Source organism: Lithobates pipiens, unplaced genomic scaffold (genome assembly GCF_037356315.1).
Source record: "Lithobates pipiens isolate NorthernLeopardFrog02 unplaced genomic scaffold, aLitPip1_a1.2 Scaffold_1, whole genome shotgun sequence".
NCBI lineage: Eukaryota > Metazoa > Chordata > Amphibia > Anura > Ranidae > Lithobates > Lithobates pipiens.
This window is the reverse complement of record NW_027507685.1, coordinates 166,246,778-166,265,480: the sequence shown is the minus strand read 5'-3', so window position 1 is coordinate 166,265,480 and position 18,703 is coordinate 166,246,778. Positions and strand designations below refer to the sequence as shown.

The 18,703-nt window shown below is 41.0% G+C and overlaps 1 protein-coding gene across 1 annotated transcript in view; it reads left to right on the top strand.

The window, feature by feature from the left end:
- NR6A1 (nuclear receptor subfamily 6 group A member 1) overlaps positions 1 to 18,703 on the top strand; it is a 77,445-nt gene that overhangs the window by 42,363 nt on the left and 16,379 nt on the right. The window contains exons 4-6 of the mRNA XM_077486222.1: positions 533 to 690; positions 798 to 1,025; positions 6,216 to 6,470. Coding sequence (XP_077342348.1) covers positions 533 to 690; positions 798 to 1,025; positions 6,216 to 6,470 — 641 coding nt within the window. The remainder of the gene's footprint in view (positions 1 to 532; positions 691 to 797; positions 1,026 to 6,215; positions 6,471 to 18,703) is intronic.

Genomic DNA, 18,703 nt, shown 5'->3' with positions numbered 1-18,703 from the left:
CAAAAAAAGCAGGCCTTAGATGGTCAGAATTTCAAAGGAAATCTCTTAGGAAAAGAAGGTTCTGAGAAAGTTTGCTCCTTTTTTCTAATCATTATTGGGTCAAATTGACATTTGTTTTCAACTGCAGTGTCGAGAAAAATTTGAAGAAGCAAGATATAGGTTTTACAAAAAATAAATAAAAGCTGACCATTATAAGCACACCTGTCAGTGCTAAATGGTTTGTTGCAACCCTCCAAATAACACTTTTGCTGAATAGATTGGTCTGTTAAAGTAAGTGTAAAAATAACAGACTTACTGGCTGGATCAACAGATGAAAATGAAGAGAAAAACACTAAAAAAAGAAAATAATGCAGCCATCACATCTAAGAAATTCTGAGCTGCAATAAAATTTTTTTTTTTTTTTGGCTTCATACCCCTTCACTGTGTAAACTTTGTATTCAAATATGAGCTGAACATGTTGCTACTTTTATCTTGATCACATTTTAAAAGATCATTTTTAAAGCTTGTTAAGTAACCTAATTGTTCTTACCAGATTTCTGATGAGGAGATTGAAAGGATTATGTCTGGTCAAGAGTTTGAGGAAGAAGCCAACACATCATGGAGTAACAACGGAGATAGTGACCACAGTTCTCCAGGCAATGTAGTGTCTGAAAGTAACCAGCCTTCTCCGGTGTCCACACCTTCCTCCAGGTAGATGCACTAAACTTTCATACCCTCTGAAAAACAAACAAACATCACTGCATTCTATTTTAGCATTTGAAACTGGCAGTGCTGACATTCAGTATCTCCTCTTTCAGTAGATCAGTGGAACTAAATGGATTTGGTTCTCTTCGGGACCAGTATTTGGGCACTCCTGCACCAACGCACTATCAATACCTACCTCACCTATTTAGCTGCTCTACTCATTCTGCTATAATACCATCCCAAACGCGAAGTCTGGACCCTCAGTCGCACACCCTCATCAATCAGCTACTGGCTGCAGAAGACATGGAACCACTTAATACCCCTATGCTGATCGAAGACGGGTAAGTGAACTATGTACCCTAAAGTGGAATGTATACAGGGAATTACTTTTTTATCAAAGAAAAATATATACGTTTATATATATTAAAGCGGTTGTAAACCACTGGACTTTTTTTTTTTTTTTTTGTAGCCTGCAAGGTAATGTCATAATGTGCTAGTACGCATTGCATACTAGCAAAAACTTGCCTTAAAACAAAGCCCTTCCAGTACCGAGATGTCAGAGCTGCAGGCACTCCCATCTTCACCCGTCTTGCTTTTGGGTTTGTGAACTCCAGCTCTGTGACTGGCCAAAGCCGCAATTATGTGACTCCCACGCATGCGCACGGGAGCCGCCGTTTACAGCACAGGGCTTTGAAGTAATGGACCGGTTGGCCGTTCCTTCAGAGCGCATGCACCAGTGATGTCACTAGCTTTATGTACAGTAAATATCTCCTAAACTGTGCATGTTTATGCGATATTTAAACTACCTATAGGTAAGTCTTATAGGCTTCCCTATAGGTCAAATTCAGAGATGAAAGTTTACTTCCACTTTAATAATATCATATGGATCTCTCTTTTTTTTATTTTTTTATCTAGTTTTAGAGATTCATGTGCTAAATTTATTAGAGTGAATAAACAGCATATTTCACCTAATAAAGACATAAGCAGCTTGAGTCTAAACCAAGGCATATGTAAACTCTCAACCTACAAAATTGTTGGTTGGAAAGGCAATACAGAGAAAGCAAAAGCCTTCATTGCTGCGAATGATCACTCATGATTTACCAGCATTTTTGTTTTCTGGTCCTTCTAACAAATTTTATTAAGCAAAAAGAATATAATGGAAAGTCTATTCCCATGCAGGTATTTCCACCATAAAGCCAAATTGAAGATGCAGTTGTCCCACCAGCTTTGGACTATGTAGTGAACAAGTGTGGACCCATTTTCCCAGGTCAAGAGACCTCCCTTTGCACACATGGACGTTTATGCACTGTTGTCTGAACTCCCTAAAATTGTGTTCAAGAGCATTCCTGAAAATGCCAGACACCGGTAAAAGCTATTAAACTACATATTCTTGGTAAAATTTTTTTGGGAAAAAGCATATATTGTTTTGTGCAAAAGTTAGTGGCATTTTTTTGGGGGGTTTTTACTAAAAAGGGCAGCGATCTGCGATTTTTATTGGGATTGTGGCGGACAGATCGGACACTTTTGACACATTTTTTGGGACCATTATTTATATAGCGATCAGTGCTATAAAAATGCACTGATTACTGTGTAAATGTCACTGGTCGGGAAGGGGTTAACACTAGGGGGCGATCAAGGGGTGTTAAATATGTGTTCTCTCAGTGTGTTCTAACTGTATTCTAACTGTATGGGGATAGGACTAAGAAAGGAGACATATCGTTGTTCCTATTTACTAGGAACAAGCGACATATCTCCTCTCCCCTGATAGCACAGGGATTTGTGTGTTTACACATGAAAATCCCTGTGTTGGCGCTCTTAAAGGGCTGACGTAGCCATGTGGGATTTTGCACACCCATGCCACTTTGCCGACGTATATCGGCGTGAGCCAGTCGGCAAGTGGTTAATGGTATATTAGTAAATGGAGGAGCTGGATTCTAGAGGAAAAAAAAGTGAACTTTATTGATGATGAAAATAAAATAAAGCGCATTGTAATGTTTTTGAGCTAAGTTAGTTTAGTTCCAGAATAACAATCGCAATGAACATTTTAAGATGCGTGTATAAGCAGAGTGGCATTGTAGCTTAACTTGTAAGAATGACTAGTTGCATCTCATTCGTTAGGCTTCATGTACACTGCTGCTGGTAAACAGACGTTTAGGAGCAGTTGGGTGTTGTTTTTAGCTGCCCCTGAACTCTACCCTGTTATCTTATCAGTACATGTACATTGGGGCGTTTATAGTAGTTTCTAGGCAGTTGAGTTTAGGAGCAATTTTTGGAAAACAAAAAAAATGCGTTCAGAACGGATGTTCAGAGGCATTTGAAATGCCAAAAGCCTATAACAGCTTGTAAACGCGCTAACTCGTGCTTAGCCATGTTTCGTTTACAGGCGTTTTTAATTTTTGACTATTAAAAAAGAAAAAAACTTGTAAACGTGGAAAAAGCACGTTTTTAAACATCGGTTACTATCTGTCAAGTTAAATAGTTCAGGAGAGGTTGTAAAACGTCCCATGTACATCAAGCCTTATAGTAATGGGCTCGTGCCTTCATGTAACCTATGATGATGACAATGTCATTCTATGTCAGGTCTATGTGGACATCTTTACCCTGGATGCTTGCATACTTAGATGTGCCTGTTTTAATCATCAACCATGTGAGTTGCTAAATGTTGTACCTTCATTAACCATATTGGTTACATAGTTAATGTAGAGGCACTTCTCTTCTCTTTTATACTCAGTTGTGATGTGATGCTACTTGTATATTAGGACATTGCTTGTATATCAAGTCAAAATGTATAAATAAATAAAAAATGTTGGTCTTGCAAAACACTCTTAAACCAAGTTACTCTAAATCCAAGGTTTTACTGTATTATTATATATTATATCTTGTAAAAGAATAAAAAAAAATACATTTTATACCAACAATTTGGACAGAATATAATTGCTCCACATGGTGGCGCTGATGGAAGCATATACATATTATTGTGTCAGTTTCTCATTCATTTCACTATTGCTTTCCTTTTAGGGAGAGGAGTTTTTTTTTTTTTCTAATGCTCTAGGGCCCAGTGCTTTTGTGCTTGAAAATATGAAAAATTTTAAACACACATTTGTACATGTATTGTATCAAGTTTACACCATGTTGTTGTGCATATATAACACGTTTTTCTGCCATCATTCCTATGAGATCTTTTAGATTACACATGTCATCACAGACATTTGTTCCAAATGAATCAGAATTGTGCCTGAACGGTTTCAACCAACAATATAGCATCATCCAGTGCTGTTACTAAAAAGTGCACGATGGCGTGCCACAGTGACAACCAACTAAACTGCTCAGCAGGCACAAATTCAGCTTTATTGAACCAACAGGCTGAATGAAAAAAAAAAAAAAGTCAATGGGTTTATATGGTTTTCTTAAAGTATTACTAAAGTCAGTTTTTTATTAATTGTGTATTAAAATAACAAACATGTTATACTTGCCTGCCCTGTGCAGTGGTATTGCACAGAGTGGCCCCGATCCTCCTCTTCTGAGATCCCCATCTGTGACCTTGGCTGCTCCTCTTCTTTTCATACCCACCATAGCCAGCTGCTTGCTATAGGAAGAGAATAGTCTGCAGGCTCCCGACCTGTGTGTCTATGGAGCCACGCTTCATAGACTTACACAGCGGGACTTAGGCCCCCCCCCCCCGCTTCCTCTTTACTGCTTTTGATTGACAGCAGCAAGCGCTAATGGCTCCTGCTGCTTCTCAAATGCTGTGTGAAGAGGAAGAAAGGGGAGAAAAGATGCAGCCATGCACAGTGCTGATCTCTTCTCTCCTTTTACTGTTCACACAGGGGAGGGAAGGCACAGGGAAATTGATAGTGTTTTTTTACCTTAATGCAAACAATGCATTAAGGTAAAAAAACGTTTTTACGTTTAGTAACACTTTAAGGCACAAGGATGCTTGATGGATTACTTTCAGACTTATATTGTACAATCTATTGCTTATATCCAAAATTGATTGAGTGTTAAGAATTTACTGTGGCAGAAAAGGTTCTTAAAGCGGAGGTCCACCCAAAAAAAAAAAAAAATACATAAAAATGTTCCTAAAAATCTGAAAAAAAAAGTAAAATAAGTAAATAAATAAGAGTAAAATTATTCTTCTCCTCACGTTGTCTTCTGGGGAAGGTGGCGCGCTGTGTTCTGGGAACTGTGTGTGTCCCAGAACACAGCTGGCCATTCACAAAGCGACTTGCGCATGCGCAGTAGGAAATGGCCAGTGAAGCTGCAAGGTTCCAGTGCCTGTTTTCCTTAGTTCAAATGGCAGCGCTGGGACCCGATCTGATGGACAGATGGGCCTCGGACAGCTGACATTGTCGGCTCCCTGGACAGGTAAGTGTGCTTATTAAAAGTCAGCAGCTACAGTGTTTGTAGCTGCTGACTTAGAAAAAAAAAAACATTTTCAGCTGGACCTCCATTTTTAATTGAATACATAATAATAATGTAATGAACACATATGCCTGCTTGAAGGCTAATTCCACCATTTGCAAAAAAACAAACAAATAACAATGAATGCACCCATATTTGCAGCAAAAAAAAGCATTTATAATAATTCTGCAAATGAACCTGCAAAGCATTACAACTGTGATCAATGGATCGTTGGTGCAGTGCGTAGGCTCCTACAGACTCTGCTCCATAAAATTTACATATTTTCATTTACAGAGCTGGATGAAGGTTCTTTACACTACGAGTGGGCTGATCACTGCACTTGTGTTTCATTGACAACTACAATTCCATCTGCCATCATGGGACTTGTAGCTCATTTATTCACAGATCTGTGATTGAATGAGGTGGCTGTGTGGACAGATCTCTGCACAGACACACAACGTTCAAAAGGGATGGCTGCCACAAGGGAAAAAGAACCCCGCCTGCTGTCAGAGAAGGGGGGGGGGGGCAGTTTGGAGATCAGCTTGTAACCATGTTACACCCTAAATATGGGTGTAATGGTCTAAAAGATAGTTAGCCTTTAAATTACCCATCCATGTAAATGCATCAGACAAGAATATATTTAATGAGATTTTTTTCTTGCATGTGTGCATATTACCCCTCTGCTTGTTTTAATGTAGTAAGAAATGAATATGTGGTGCCTCCTGCTGGTGAAACCTGGTATTGTATTATACGTATGATTATATAAATAGAATGCAGCTTCTTATACCATTGTTTGAATGGTCATACCTCAGTCTGCTGATCACATTAAGGGTGGGGCTGGGGCAAACGGAAGTAGGACCTCTCATATATTACTTACGAGTATTGTAAGAGTATATTGCAGATTACCTTTAAACTATGAATTTCTTTATACTTACCTTAAAATAAAAGGCACTTACAAGGGACAAGAACTTGCACAGTCATTGAGCAAGACGTCAAGGCCAAAAATCAATTCTCATCAATGCAATGAAAAAATGTTGCAAATAATAAACAATATTTCAAGCGATTAAGGCTTTATATGCCTTTGTGTTTATAGCCCTCCATCTTGACATCTTTGTCTTTCTCTTATACAGGTACAAGGTTACACAATCTGAGCTGTTTGCTCTTTTGTGTCGGCTTGCAGATGAACTCTTGTTCCGTCAGATTACATGGGTGAAGAAGCTGCCATTTTTTTGTGACCTTTCCATTAAAGATTACACATGCCTATTGAGTACGACTTGGCAAGAGTTGATACTTCTGTCCTCGCTGATCACTTACAACAAGCAAATCTTTGGGGATCTAGCTGACGTCACCTCCAAATACTCACCTTCAGAAGCAGAGCTTCATAGGTTAGTTTCCAAATGATATTACTGTTAAATTGTGGTCATATATCAAGGCATAACAAATCATTTAAGTATATGTCTTCAATACAGGTATATGATTTCCTTTAAACATGCTTCAAGTACAAAAAAAAAAAACAATTGTGCCAGAAATATAGTGTGCTCATGAATGTTCTCTTTGACATGACAACACAGTGGATAAGGCCTAAGCACGAGGTGTCAGCCCTGCCTACCCTATATGTAATAGATTGCAAAGAAACACAGACCTCTCCTCATCTCCCCTTCTTCCCCCTCCTCCTCTCCATAACCTTTCTTTGTGCACAGGCAGAGAGCAAAGGGATATTATCGGCTCCCAAGATTTCTGGCAAAAGCAACAGATATTTTTTGCATTTTTTGAGCAAATATAACAAAACACTTCTAACTGTATTTATCAAAGCAAATAAGAGAAGTTCATTGTTTTTGTTCACATACACTTCCACCCCTTTCCTGCCCAGACCAATTTTCAGCTTTTAGCGCTCTCACACTTTGAATGACAATTGCAAGGTCATGCAACACTATACCCAAATTAAATTTTTAGCATGTTTTTTTTCACACAAATAGAGCTTTCTTTTGGTGGAATTTAATCACTGCTGTGTTTTTTTTTTTAATAAAAAAAAAGACCAAACATTTTGAAAAAAATGAAAAATGTTTATCTTAGTTTCTGTCAGTACATTTTGTAAATAAGTAACTTTTCTCCTGATGCACGCTGATGAGGTAGCACTGATAGGCTGCACTGATAAGGCAGCATTGAAAGATTCTGATTAAGTGGCACTGATGAGGAGGCACGAATATGCTGCTCTGATGAGCACTGATAGGTGGCAGACGTGGCACTGATGGGCATGGATAAGTGGCACTGCTGGGCATGGATAGTTGGCACTGATGGGCAGCACTCATGGGCATTGATGGGCAGCATTGAAGCGCATGCACTGATGGGCACTGAAAGGCAACACTGACTGGCATCACTAATGGGCACTGATTGGTGTCACTGATGGGCACTGATTGGTGTCACCAATGGGCACTGCTGGGGATTTACTGTAATCAGGACACTGATGATCAGTGTCCTGATTACCTGTACTGGTCTCCCCTGTGAGGAAAGGCTGCTGATTGGCTCTCCTCGCCACACACTGTCAGTGTGATGAGAGGAAAGCCGATAAACGGCACTTCCTCGTTTACATATGGCCGCATGGGTAAAGAGACACGTCATCTCCTTACCAAGATCAGGGTTGCGCCATGTCCTAAAAACATGGCCCAGCAGCAGTTGCCCCCCACAGGGCGCATAAAAGTGACCGTTCTGGGGCACTGTCATTTGAGGTCATCCCAGAATCCTAGCCGCACTGCTTTGTTGTCATTTGACAGCGGTAAGTAGTTAACAAACTTGGTAAATCACCCCCTTGCGTTGGGGGGCCCTGATATGTAACTATTGGCGTATTCTCTGACTTTGGCACACCATCACTTAATCTGCGCTTTCAGTTAAGACCACCCTTCACAGTAATGTACCAGTGATGAGGCATAGGAGGTGTCTCCCCCAATAGTCTTCAAGAAATCAGGAATGATGTACAGGCACGCGGAGTTACTTTTTGTAGAATGAAAGTGCCAGTTTAATGCATTCATTAAGCCCACAGTTTTGCTTTAATGTATAAATGGCTACATAAAGTCTGATGCTGGGCTGCTATTAAAGGACACCTTTCCTCAGAAACAAGGAAGGAGAATAGTTAATTGTCTAGCAGTGCTCTGACTGGAGGAGGGAGTGGCGCGATAAGTAGCTAATTCATTGTGTGCAATACAAGAAATTGACAGAGAGATGAGCCAATTAGTGTGCTGCTTCTCCTTTCACTGTCCAGTCACAAGTGGGAGAGGGGAGGAAGTGCTGTAAGTGTTACTGAATTACAGGAGAAAAAAAAGAACAGGACAGTCTGTGTGGCAGAGCAATGTCAATCTCTATACTGGATAGACAGAATTACAGATTCTTTGGCAGCTTAAAGTGGAAGTTAAAAACCACTAACTGTTAGGATTTTTGTGAAAGAAGAGACCCTAGTGGTCTCTTCTGTCATAAAATGCTTCTCCCTGCCTGTCAACAGTAATGTAAACTGAGCCATGCTAGTGTAGCTTGTGCTGTGCTGTGATGAAGGCATTGCCGTACATGTGGGGGGGTGATGTAATCGTGGCCTGATGTCATTACGGCTTGGCTGTTAAAGCGGCCACACATAGTGAACCCAGAAGAAAGACTGAGAGAAAATTGACAATCCCAGGAACTGCTGGAGGGCTGACAGCGCATTGCTGGAAAGCTTTGTTTTGACAGGTAAGTTTACCCTAATATGCGGTGCATACTAGTACATTATGGCATAAACCTCCTGGGGGGCCTAATAAAAAATATAAATAGCAGAGTTTAATGCCAACACAATGGCACTTAAACCCCCTTCCTGCCCAGGCCAATTTTCAGCTATCAGCTCTGTCACACTTTGAATGACAGTTGTGCGGTCATGAAACACTGTACCCATATGATTTTTATTTATTTTTTCATTTTTTTTCACGCAAAGCTTTGTTTGTTGATATTTAATCACCATTTGTTTTTTTTATTTTTGGCTAAGCAAACAAAAACCAAAAACATTTTGCAAACAGGTAATTTTTCTCCTTCACTAATGAGGAGGCACTGATGGGCACTGATAGGCTGCACTGGTGGGCACTGATCAGGAGGCACTGATAGGTGGCACTAATGGGCACTGGTAGACAGCACTGACAAGTGATACCAATGATAAGACACTGATTGGCAGCATTGACGGGACCTGATTGGCAGCACTGATGGGCCTTGATTGGCAGCACTGAAATGCTGCACTGGTGGGCACTGATCAGGAGGCACTGATAGGTGGCACTAATGGGCACTGGTAGACAGCACTGACAAGTGATACCAATGATAAGACACTGATTGGCAGCATTGACGGGACCTGATTGGCAGCACTGATGGGCCTTGATTGGCAGCACTGAAATGCTGCACTAATGGACACTGATCAGGATGCACTAATAGGCACTGGTAGACAGCACCAATGGTAAGTAGCACTGATAGGTGACACTGATGATGAGGTACTGATTTGCAGCACTGATGCGCACTGATAGGTGGCACTGGAGGGCACTTATTAGCAGCACTGATGGGCACTAAGGGGACTGATGTCCCTCTAACAGAAGCCAGTTAACTTTTTTCTTTTCTTCATGCTGACAGTGTGAGGAAAGTGTCTGCTGAACAGTTTTGATATCCTGTAACTGAAGTGACCATCAGCTTATAGCAGAAATGCAGATCAAACCTGGCAGTGAAAGGATTAAATCCTGTAAGTTGCCAGGTGGAGCCTCCATAGATTGGACTTGTTTTTACAGCTCACCCCACATATGATTAATTGGATTGAGATCTGGAGAATTTGGAGGCCAAGTCAACACTTCAAGCTCATTGTTGTGATCCTCAAACCATTCTTGAACCATCCCTGCAGTGTGGCAGGGCACATTATCCTGCTGAAAGAGGTCACTGCCATCAGGGAATACCATTTTCATGAAGTGGTGTACTTGGCCACCAACAATGTTGACGTAGTTGGTACTCATTAGTAACATCCACATAAATGGCAGGACCCAAGATTCTCCAGCAGAGCATTGCCCAAAGCATGACACTGCCTCTGCCAGCTTGCCTTCTTTCCCATACTGCATCCTGGTGCTATATCTTCCCCAGGCATGCGACACACACCAACCATCATCGTGATGTAAAAGAAAAACCTTACTCCTCAGACCAGGCCTCCTTCTTCCATTGCGCCGTGGTCCAGTTCTGATGCTCACATGCCCATATTAGGTGCTTATGGCTGTAAACACGGGTCAGCGTGGGCACCCTGACCTGTTTGTGGATACGCAGCCTCATACGCGACAAACTGCAGTGACCATTTTGTTCAGATTTCAACACATCGTCAGGGACAACATGTTTTCTTACTGCCTAAAATATTCCACCGACTTTCAGAGCCGTTGCAACGAGATAATCGGTTATTTACTTAGTGGAACTACACTGCATCTAAACACCACAAAGCAAAAACCCTATTCATATTCATTTTTAATATTCAAAGCAAACCCATCCATCCATCCTTGTCTCCATGCTTTATTTTGCTGAGAAATCACTTTGAAAAAAAAAAAATTGTATTTCTGGCTGTCAACATGTTGAGTAAGGGCAGATGATTCGTGTATTCTTTATGGAATCCATCTGCCCTTAGCTCAGGCCTGCAAGCAGGAGGGTGTGCTCCCCTGAAGACACCTGGGATGTATGCCATCATTTGCCTAGGCCAGGAAGTAACTGAAGAAATACAACAAAAAAAAGTTTTAAAACACGTAAATATTATCTACTTTCCTATCTATTTACTAATGCTAACAGCATAAGGATTAAAAATAGAGTAAACTTCTGCTTTAACCTGTCAGTGGTCATAAAGTTACATGGTTACATACTTGGTGAGGTTGAAAAAAGACACAAGTCCATCAAGTCCAACCCATGTGTGCTTTTATGTTAATAGTACATTGTATATCCCTGTATGTTGTGGTCATTGTGTCTCAAGAATAGCATGAATTTGGTCTGTGGGAGCTTCGTTTTAGGCAGTTGAAGCAGCATAGAGGCTGCATTGGATGCCTATGTACTTAGGCAAATTCTGCACAACTAGTATGGACCCAGGTGCAGTTGAAAAGGTGCAGCATAGTATACATGTTTCATAATACTTGCATAGACACGTGCTTGCTTGAATAAACACATGCTTGCAGAGGACCCCAGCCTGCCCTCACCATAGCCCCCGCATCCAACAGATGGCGCCCATCCGCCTGTCATGCAGCCTCCTAAGGCTGGGTGGGGCAGCATGTGTTTCCCTGGACGCATGTTGTGTAGATGCAGGTTTTCATAGGCACATGTTTGCATAGATGTGTGTACATGTTTATGCATGTTGCATATATATGCATGTTGGCATAGATGCATGTTTTTCATAAATGCATGTATACATTGACACATGTTTGCGTAACCACATTTCCATAGATACATGTTGCGTAAACGCATGTTGCATAGACACATGTTTGGACAGATACGTGTCATGTAATATGTTGCATAAACATGCTTCATAAATGCATGCTTGCTTATTGTGTAATTACATGTTTCCATGGGCAAGTGTTGCATAAGCACGTGTTTAACTGGCTCCCACCAGTTAATTATTCAAGCCTATGGCTTGAATGAGCATCCCTTTTTTTGGTGAAAGAGCGTGCTACCAGGTGTGTCTCTGGTTTTTAAAGCTACTACATGGTCTTTCGTACATACATTCACAGGATTTTACCAGATGGATATCAAAGCTACGGAGGATACTGCTTTGGCCTCAGTATATTACGGGCGGCAGAATTTTTTGGGATATTCATTGCTACAAAACTGAGGTACTTCCTGTGTAGGAGGGGTTATATAGGGGAGGACTTCCTGTTTGATTGATCTGCCCGTGTCCATTCACCTATAGGTGGCGTATAACCCACATAGTAATTATTATGGCTAATCTGTGTCCGGTGATGTACTCCAAGAAAAGTTACTGGTAAGCTATATGACAAATCAATTTTTTTGGGCACCCAAATGCCTTATTTTAGATTTTTCTAAATTGAAGCTCATTTGCCATGTAGTTGACCATCCCATTCATTTGTTTAGATCTTCTTGCAAGTTTTCCACATTCTGCGTAGAAGTTATTGCCCTTCTTAGCTTAGTATTGTCCGCAAATATTGACATTGAGCTGTTCATCCCATTCTCCAGATCATTTATGAATACATTTAATATGATTGCTCCCAGGACAGAACCCTGGGGAACCCCGCTTTCCACACCAGACCATCCCGAGAACTCCTCATTTATCACCACCCTCTGGACTCGCCCCGAATCCAGTTTTTAATCCATGTACTCACGCTTGGGTCCATGCTGACACACCTTAGTTTGTACAGTAAACGTTTATGGGGAACTGTATCGGTGTGTGTGTATATACTGTATATTACTCAGCAATGTTTTTGCACTTATTTTTAGCTCATTGTAAATGACTTACCTGAGATCGAAGCCCCCGCATCGGTCCTCAGGCACCTCCTCCATCGCCGCCATGATACCTGGAGTGACTTCCGGATATCGCGGCTCCGGCGCTGTGTCTGGCCAGAGCCGTGATGACGTCACTCTGGTGCATGCGTTCGGGAGCGGCCATTGGCGGCATATTCGGCTTCACTTGTGGCGCGCTCGGTGCTTGGTTTTTGGAAAATATCTCCTTAACCGTGTAGGTTTAGGAGCTATTTCTTGGACCTACAGGTAAGCATTAATCTAGGCTTACCTGTAGGTCAAAGTGGTATGTAAGGGTTTACAACCACTTTGACTGCAGCTTACAGCACAAATTAATCTCTTTACATACTTACAATATGATTGTAACCCTCTGTTTGGCTTTGGCACATGGCTGTATTTTTGGATGGAAGTCTGAATAAACTACAGCCTTATGTTGTAAAGATTTTGTTATGCCTGAAGCTTAAATATATAACAGAATGCATAGGGTGGCAGATGCTTAAAACTCAGTCACGCCATATTACCCTTGATGTTACCTCAACCATTCCCCTAAAGTTCAGCTATCACATTTATGTAATATGACTTTACTACAGTGATCTTTGACCATTGTGGCATAAATTAACAGAAATGAGCAAGGGGTTTTTGTATTAGGGGTACCAGCCTGTCACTAAATCTGCTCTTATCTGTTTTTCTGAGTATGTAATATGGAAACTGATTTATGATGTGTGTTTTTCATAATCAGCCTCTTATCAGGCGCCAGATTAGGCTGTGATTTAAGGTTGGTTTTGTGTTCACGCACAGCTGCACCAGCCTCTAGCCAGCTCCACAAAGCCACTAACAAGCTTGCATGCCAAGTAGTTATCTGAAGCTCATTATTTCAGGCTCCTCTTCTACTCCTCCAACTCATAATTCCTGGGGAACACCTTCATTGGTTAGTGGCACCATTTAAGAGGCAAGAAAATTCTTACTTTTAGGAAAGGTTTGCTCTGCTGTGAACGTTTTTTTTTTTTTTTTTTCCGAAAGCTGTTATCTAATGCTATGATTTGTTAATTCCGGTCATCTCTGTGCTTAGCGAGAATGAAAAAAGAAAATGTTATTTACAGGAAATGCAGAAAAGAAGCACTGGGCTAAAGTGAAAGTTCACCTTTTCACCCCTGAAAATTGAGAAAGCGTTCCAAGTACATTTGCATTCTATCGTGCGGTTTCTTTATTTTTAAGGTTCTTCTTTTATTTATTTTTTTCTACGTTTTGGCAAATGTTAGTGAAGAGAAGAAATACAAAATACTTTTGTTGTTGGAGTCCTGTTGAGGAGATACCCTTCACTTTCTGTCCTGGAGATGTCATAGCATACTAGCTCATTATGCCTTTGCTTTGCAGGTTGCATTTTTTTTTTTTAAACTGCCTTTACTTCCTCTTTAAATTGCATTCATACATATTCAACATAAACATAAAGTTAAGATTTCTTTTAAAGCGGAACTTCACTCTCTCAAACCACTTTGACTATTTTTAATCCTTATGCTGCTAGCGATAGGAAAGTATATATTTGTTTTAACTTTTTTTTTTTTACATTTATTCAGTTACTTCCTGGTTTCCAGGCCTAGGTAAATGATGTCATGAATCTCAGAAGTCTTCAGAAGGGGAAGAGGGGCTTTCTCAGTTAGGCACACCCTTCTGCCTGCATGCCTGAACTAAGGTCAGATGGATTCCAGGAAGTGCATGCTACTTGAATCATTTGCCCTTAGTCAAGATGGCCACGGCCTGAAATGCCTGGGTGTGTTTTTCAAAGTAATTTCTCAGCAAAATAGAGTATGGAAACATGGTTGAATGGGGAAGTTTAATTTCAATATTAAGAATGAATTAAACAGTGTTTTTGCTTTGTGGTGCCCAGATGCAGTGTAGTTCCACTTTAAAGAGGAACTTCACTCCTGGGACATTCTTGGTCATGCGGCACCTGATCTGCCGCACAATCTTATGTCTTGTGGACCTAGCAGAGGCCAGTAGCACAACCTAACGCCTGGGACGTTCTTGGCCATGTGTTTCCTCTTCTGTGCCTCCATCTTTACCTATGTCTTGCGGACCTAGCAGACACCAGCACATTTGTGCACACGTGGGGAATTCTGATGCTTGCACACATGCCACTGGGTTCTGGCATTTTGGATCTTATAGATTTTTGTGTCGTGTGCGGCACTAAAAAGGGAAATATTTCTATATATACAAAAAATAAATAGAAAGGGGGTAATCGGTGAAAATGAAATGTATATAACAATGTACATATATAGCAAAATTCACAGTAGTGCATCAATAACACCTAATTCAGTGTTCAGTACAAAAATGTAATGATTGAAAATATATATATATAGATAGATAGATAATATTCATGTGCAAAGAAATTATAAAAGATAATAAAATTAATGTTTCTAAAAAAGAAAAACATAATATATAACATAACATAAAAATAAGTCCAATAGCAGTTTTCTTTAAACAACAAAAAAATTTGATAATTACCGGTGATGTCCTAATTAAGAAAAAACACCATAAGGTATCCACCACTATGTGTGTCGCTTTCGACCTGTTGCCATCAGGTGGAAACTCACCAAATTTATTTGCCTACCGCTCTCATGGTTAGGCTAGTAAGCCATAAGAATCAGTTTTACAAAGATTCCCTTTTAAGCCACCCCACTTCTCCACAGTTCCTTGTAGAAAAGGTGCATATCCATGGGCACATGAAAAAGAAAGGCTCCACTAATGTAATATTGTTAAGCTCAATCTTTAATCTAAAAACATTGTATAGCTCATGACATAATTAAGCGATACAATTCAGGCTCATCACTTCCTCGCTGGCTGAGAACTATCTAGGGAAATGGCAATCACCCACACTATTAATGCAATGATTCCGGTTGCCGTCCATTCACGTATGTTTCGTCCCGTCCGACTTTGTCATGGGGTGACTGCATTCATACAGGGAGCTTTATCATGGGCCCCGTGCAGGTCAATGTTTTCCCTCCACAGGGAAGCACACGTGTTGCATCCCTGTGCTGGCGTCCCATTAATTTCCATAAGGTCATGTGGCTGCATGGACGTGGGTGTGAGTCTCTGAATACATACAGGGTGCCTACTGGGATCCTCACTTGCCTGTCATATTGGGACACACTGGCTGTGTCTGTGGAGGCGTGTGCCCTAATAGAAATTAATAGGATGGCGGCACGGCAACCTACAAGGTAAAGTGCTCTGTGTGAGTGGAACGTCAGGCAGTCCATACATTATGCAGTTTTCTTTCCTTTGACCATGGGTTGAAAGAAAGAAGATTGCTCGATTTAGTCAGTTTTGATAGGGGAATCTCTCCCCTCTGCTCTATTGTAGTCTGACAGTGGAAGGTTTAACAGCTGTCAGAGTATAAAAATCACTGCTGGGAGAGATAGCCGCCGACAATGACTGAATGAAAAAAAAAAATTACAGACTGGTTGTACAAAAGTAAATCGATAGATTGACTTCAAGATGACTAGCCTGTTTGCCAGTTCCTACTGAACCAGCCAATTTTTGGCCAATGGCTCCTGCTGCTATCAATCTATCCAATGATGACCCAGGACAGCAGCTGGAGCTGCTGTGCTCATCCCTCTCGCTGGAACGATTGGGCTTTTAAGAAAGATATTTCATGTTCAGAAGATCCCTCTGTCTTCCAATGACATGGTTAGCCTCAAAATGAAAAATAAAAACCTAATCCACATTGCTTGCTGCTAGACCAAGGTTTGTTTGTATAAACAGTTGCACAATGCAGACAGGTATTAAGATAAGGACCCTTGACATGTTTAGGCACAAAAAGTGCTTAGACCTGAAGGCTCTTTTCTCGCTCTATCTTGTCACCAGTCTGCATTGTGTCTTCGGCTGTAAAAATAAACTTCTGTCAGGGAGCAGCATGGACCTGGTTTTTGGATTCATTGCATGTATTCAGACGTAGCAAGGTTTTGGATCTGCAGGGGCATGTAAGACTGGCTCCCTTGCAGCAGTAGGCATTTTGTGCTTTATAAACATAGATGGCTTTACCATCTAGTGTTTACCCACACTTTAAGACTAGGAGTTAAACTACAAGAAAGACTTCTGTATTGCATATTTAATATTTGTAATACTTTTTTTCATTTATTTTTTTGTTTACATGTAGCTAAAATTTTACGAAAATTTTAATTTAAACTGGTTGTTAAGCCAATGATATAAAATCATCCCATCCCCTCTGTAATATAACAAGAAGTGTCCCTGTGTTTATATACAAATATGCCGATCTGTACTTATATCACAGTGACTCTCGGCGATCACGTGACTCCTCGACTCTCTCCCCTGCCTGGCTGACAGCTCCAGTGGGTGGGGCCAAGCACTCCCGCTGACGTCAGCTGGGGGGGGCAAGAGAGAGGAGAGAGCCAAGGAGTCACGTGATTGCCGGTAGCCACTGCGATATACAGTATCTCACTAAAGTGAGTACACCCCTCACATTTTTGTAAATATTTTATTATATCTTTTCATGTGACAACGCTGAAGAAATGACACTTTGCTACAATGTAAAGTAGTGAGCGTACAGCTTGTATAACAGTGTGAATTTGCTGTCCCCTCAAAATAACTCAACACACAGCCATTAATGTCTAAACCACTGGCAACAATAGTGAGTACACCTCTAAGTGAAAATGTCCAAATTGGGCCTAAAGTGTCAATATTTTGTGTTTTTGCAGCACTGCCTTAACCATCTTGGGCACGGAGGTCACCAGAGCTTCACAAGTTGCCACTGGAGTCCTCTTCCACTCCTCCATGATGACATCACAAAGCTGGTGGATGTTGGAGACCTTGTGCTCCTCCACCTTCCATTTGAGGATGCCCCACAGATGCTCAATAGGGTTTAGGTCTGGAGACATGCTTGGCCAGTTCATCACCTTTACCCTCAGCTTCTTTCACAAGGCATTGGTGGTCTTCTTAGTCTCCGAAGGGAGGGGATCATGCTCTGCTTCAGTTTTTCACAGCACATGTTGGCATTCATGGTTCTTAGTGAACTGTAGCTCAGTGCCGGCAGCACTCATGCACCTCAGACCATGACACCATGCTTGACTGTAGTCAAGACACCCTTGTCTTTGTACTCCTCACCTGGTTGCTGCCACACACGCTGGAAATCATCTGAACCAAATAAGTTTATCTTGGTCTCATTAGACCACAGGACATGATTCCAGTAATCCATGTGACCAGTATGAAAGAGTGAGAGCGATGACACCAAATTTAACACACCTGCTCCCCATTCACAGCTGAGACCTTGTAACACTGAGTCACATGACACCGGGGAGGGAAATGGCTAATTGGGCCCAATTTGGACATTTTCACTTAGGGGTGTACTCACCTTTAACAGTGGTTTAGACATTACTAGCTGTGTGAGTTATTTTGAGGGAACAGCAAATTTACACTGTTGTACACTAACTATTTTACATTGTAGAAAAGTTTAATTTCTTCAGTGTTGTCACATGAAAAGATATAATATTTACAAAAATCTGAGGGGTGTACTCACTTTTGTGAGATACTGTAGGTAAAGATCAGCATATTATTTATATACCACAGACACAGGGACACTTATTGTTATATTCCAGATTGAATGGGATGAGTTTATATTTGATATAATAGGAGCAGGAGCAGAGTTGGCGGGCACCAACATGAGCAGGCAGGGAGCAGAGGGGGGAGAGGACGGAGGAGAAGACCAAGCAGGGCTGCGGATAATTGACGTAAGTAAACTGACCACAGTGGCAGGGCTTGGCAGACATGATATACTGTGGTCAGTTTACCTGGGGGTGGACATAGACAGGCAGGGTCAGCCATATTTTTTAGGTGATACAGGGGGCCAAATGACACAGCACTGTGCTGTATAACATGTTTTAAAGGAAAATTATCTTTTTATTTTAATTTTGCTAACACGCTTTAATCTCATGGCCATGATATGCAGTTAAATGTTACGTTACTAGAAAATAAAAGTGATGCTGGAGCTTTAAATACTTTAAAGTGCTGCTTATAACTGCTAGCCATGCATGGCTCAGATTTAGGAATTTCGGCATCCCAGCGGCCCTTTAAATGGGTGTTAAAGGGGGTGTTCCAGCCAATCATTTTTTTTTTAAAAAGTCAACAG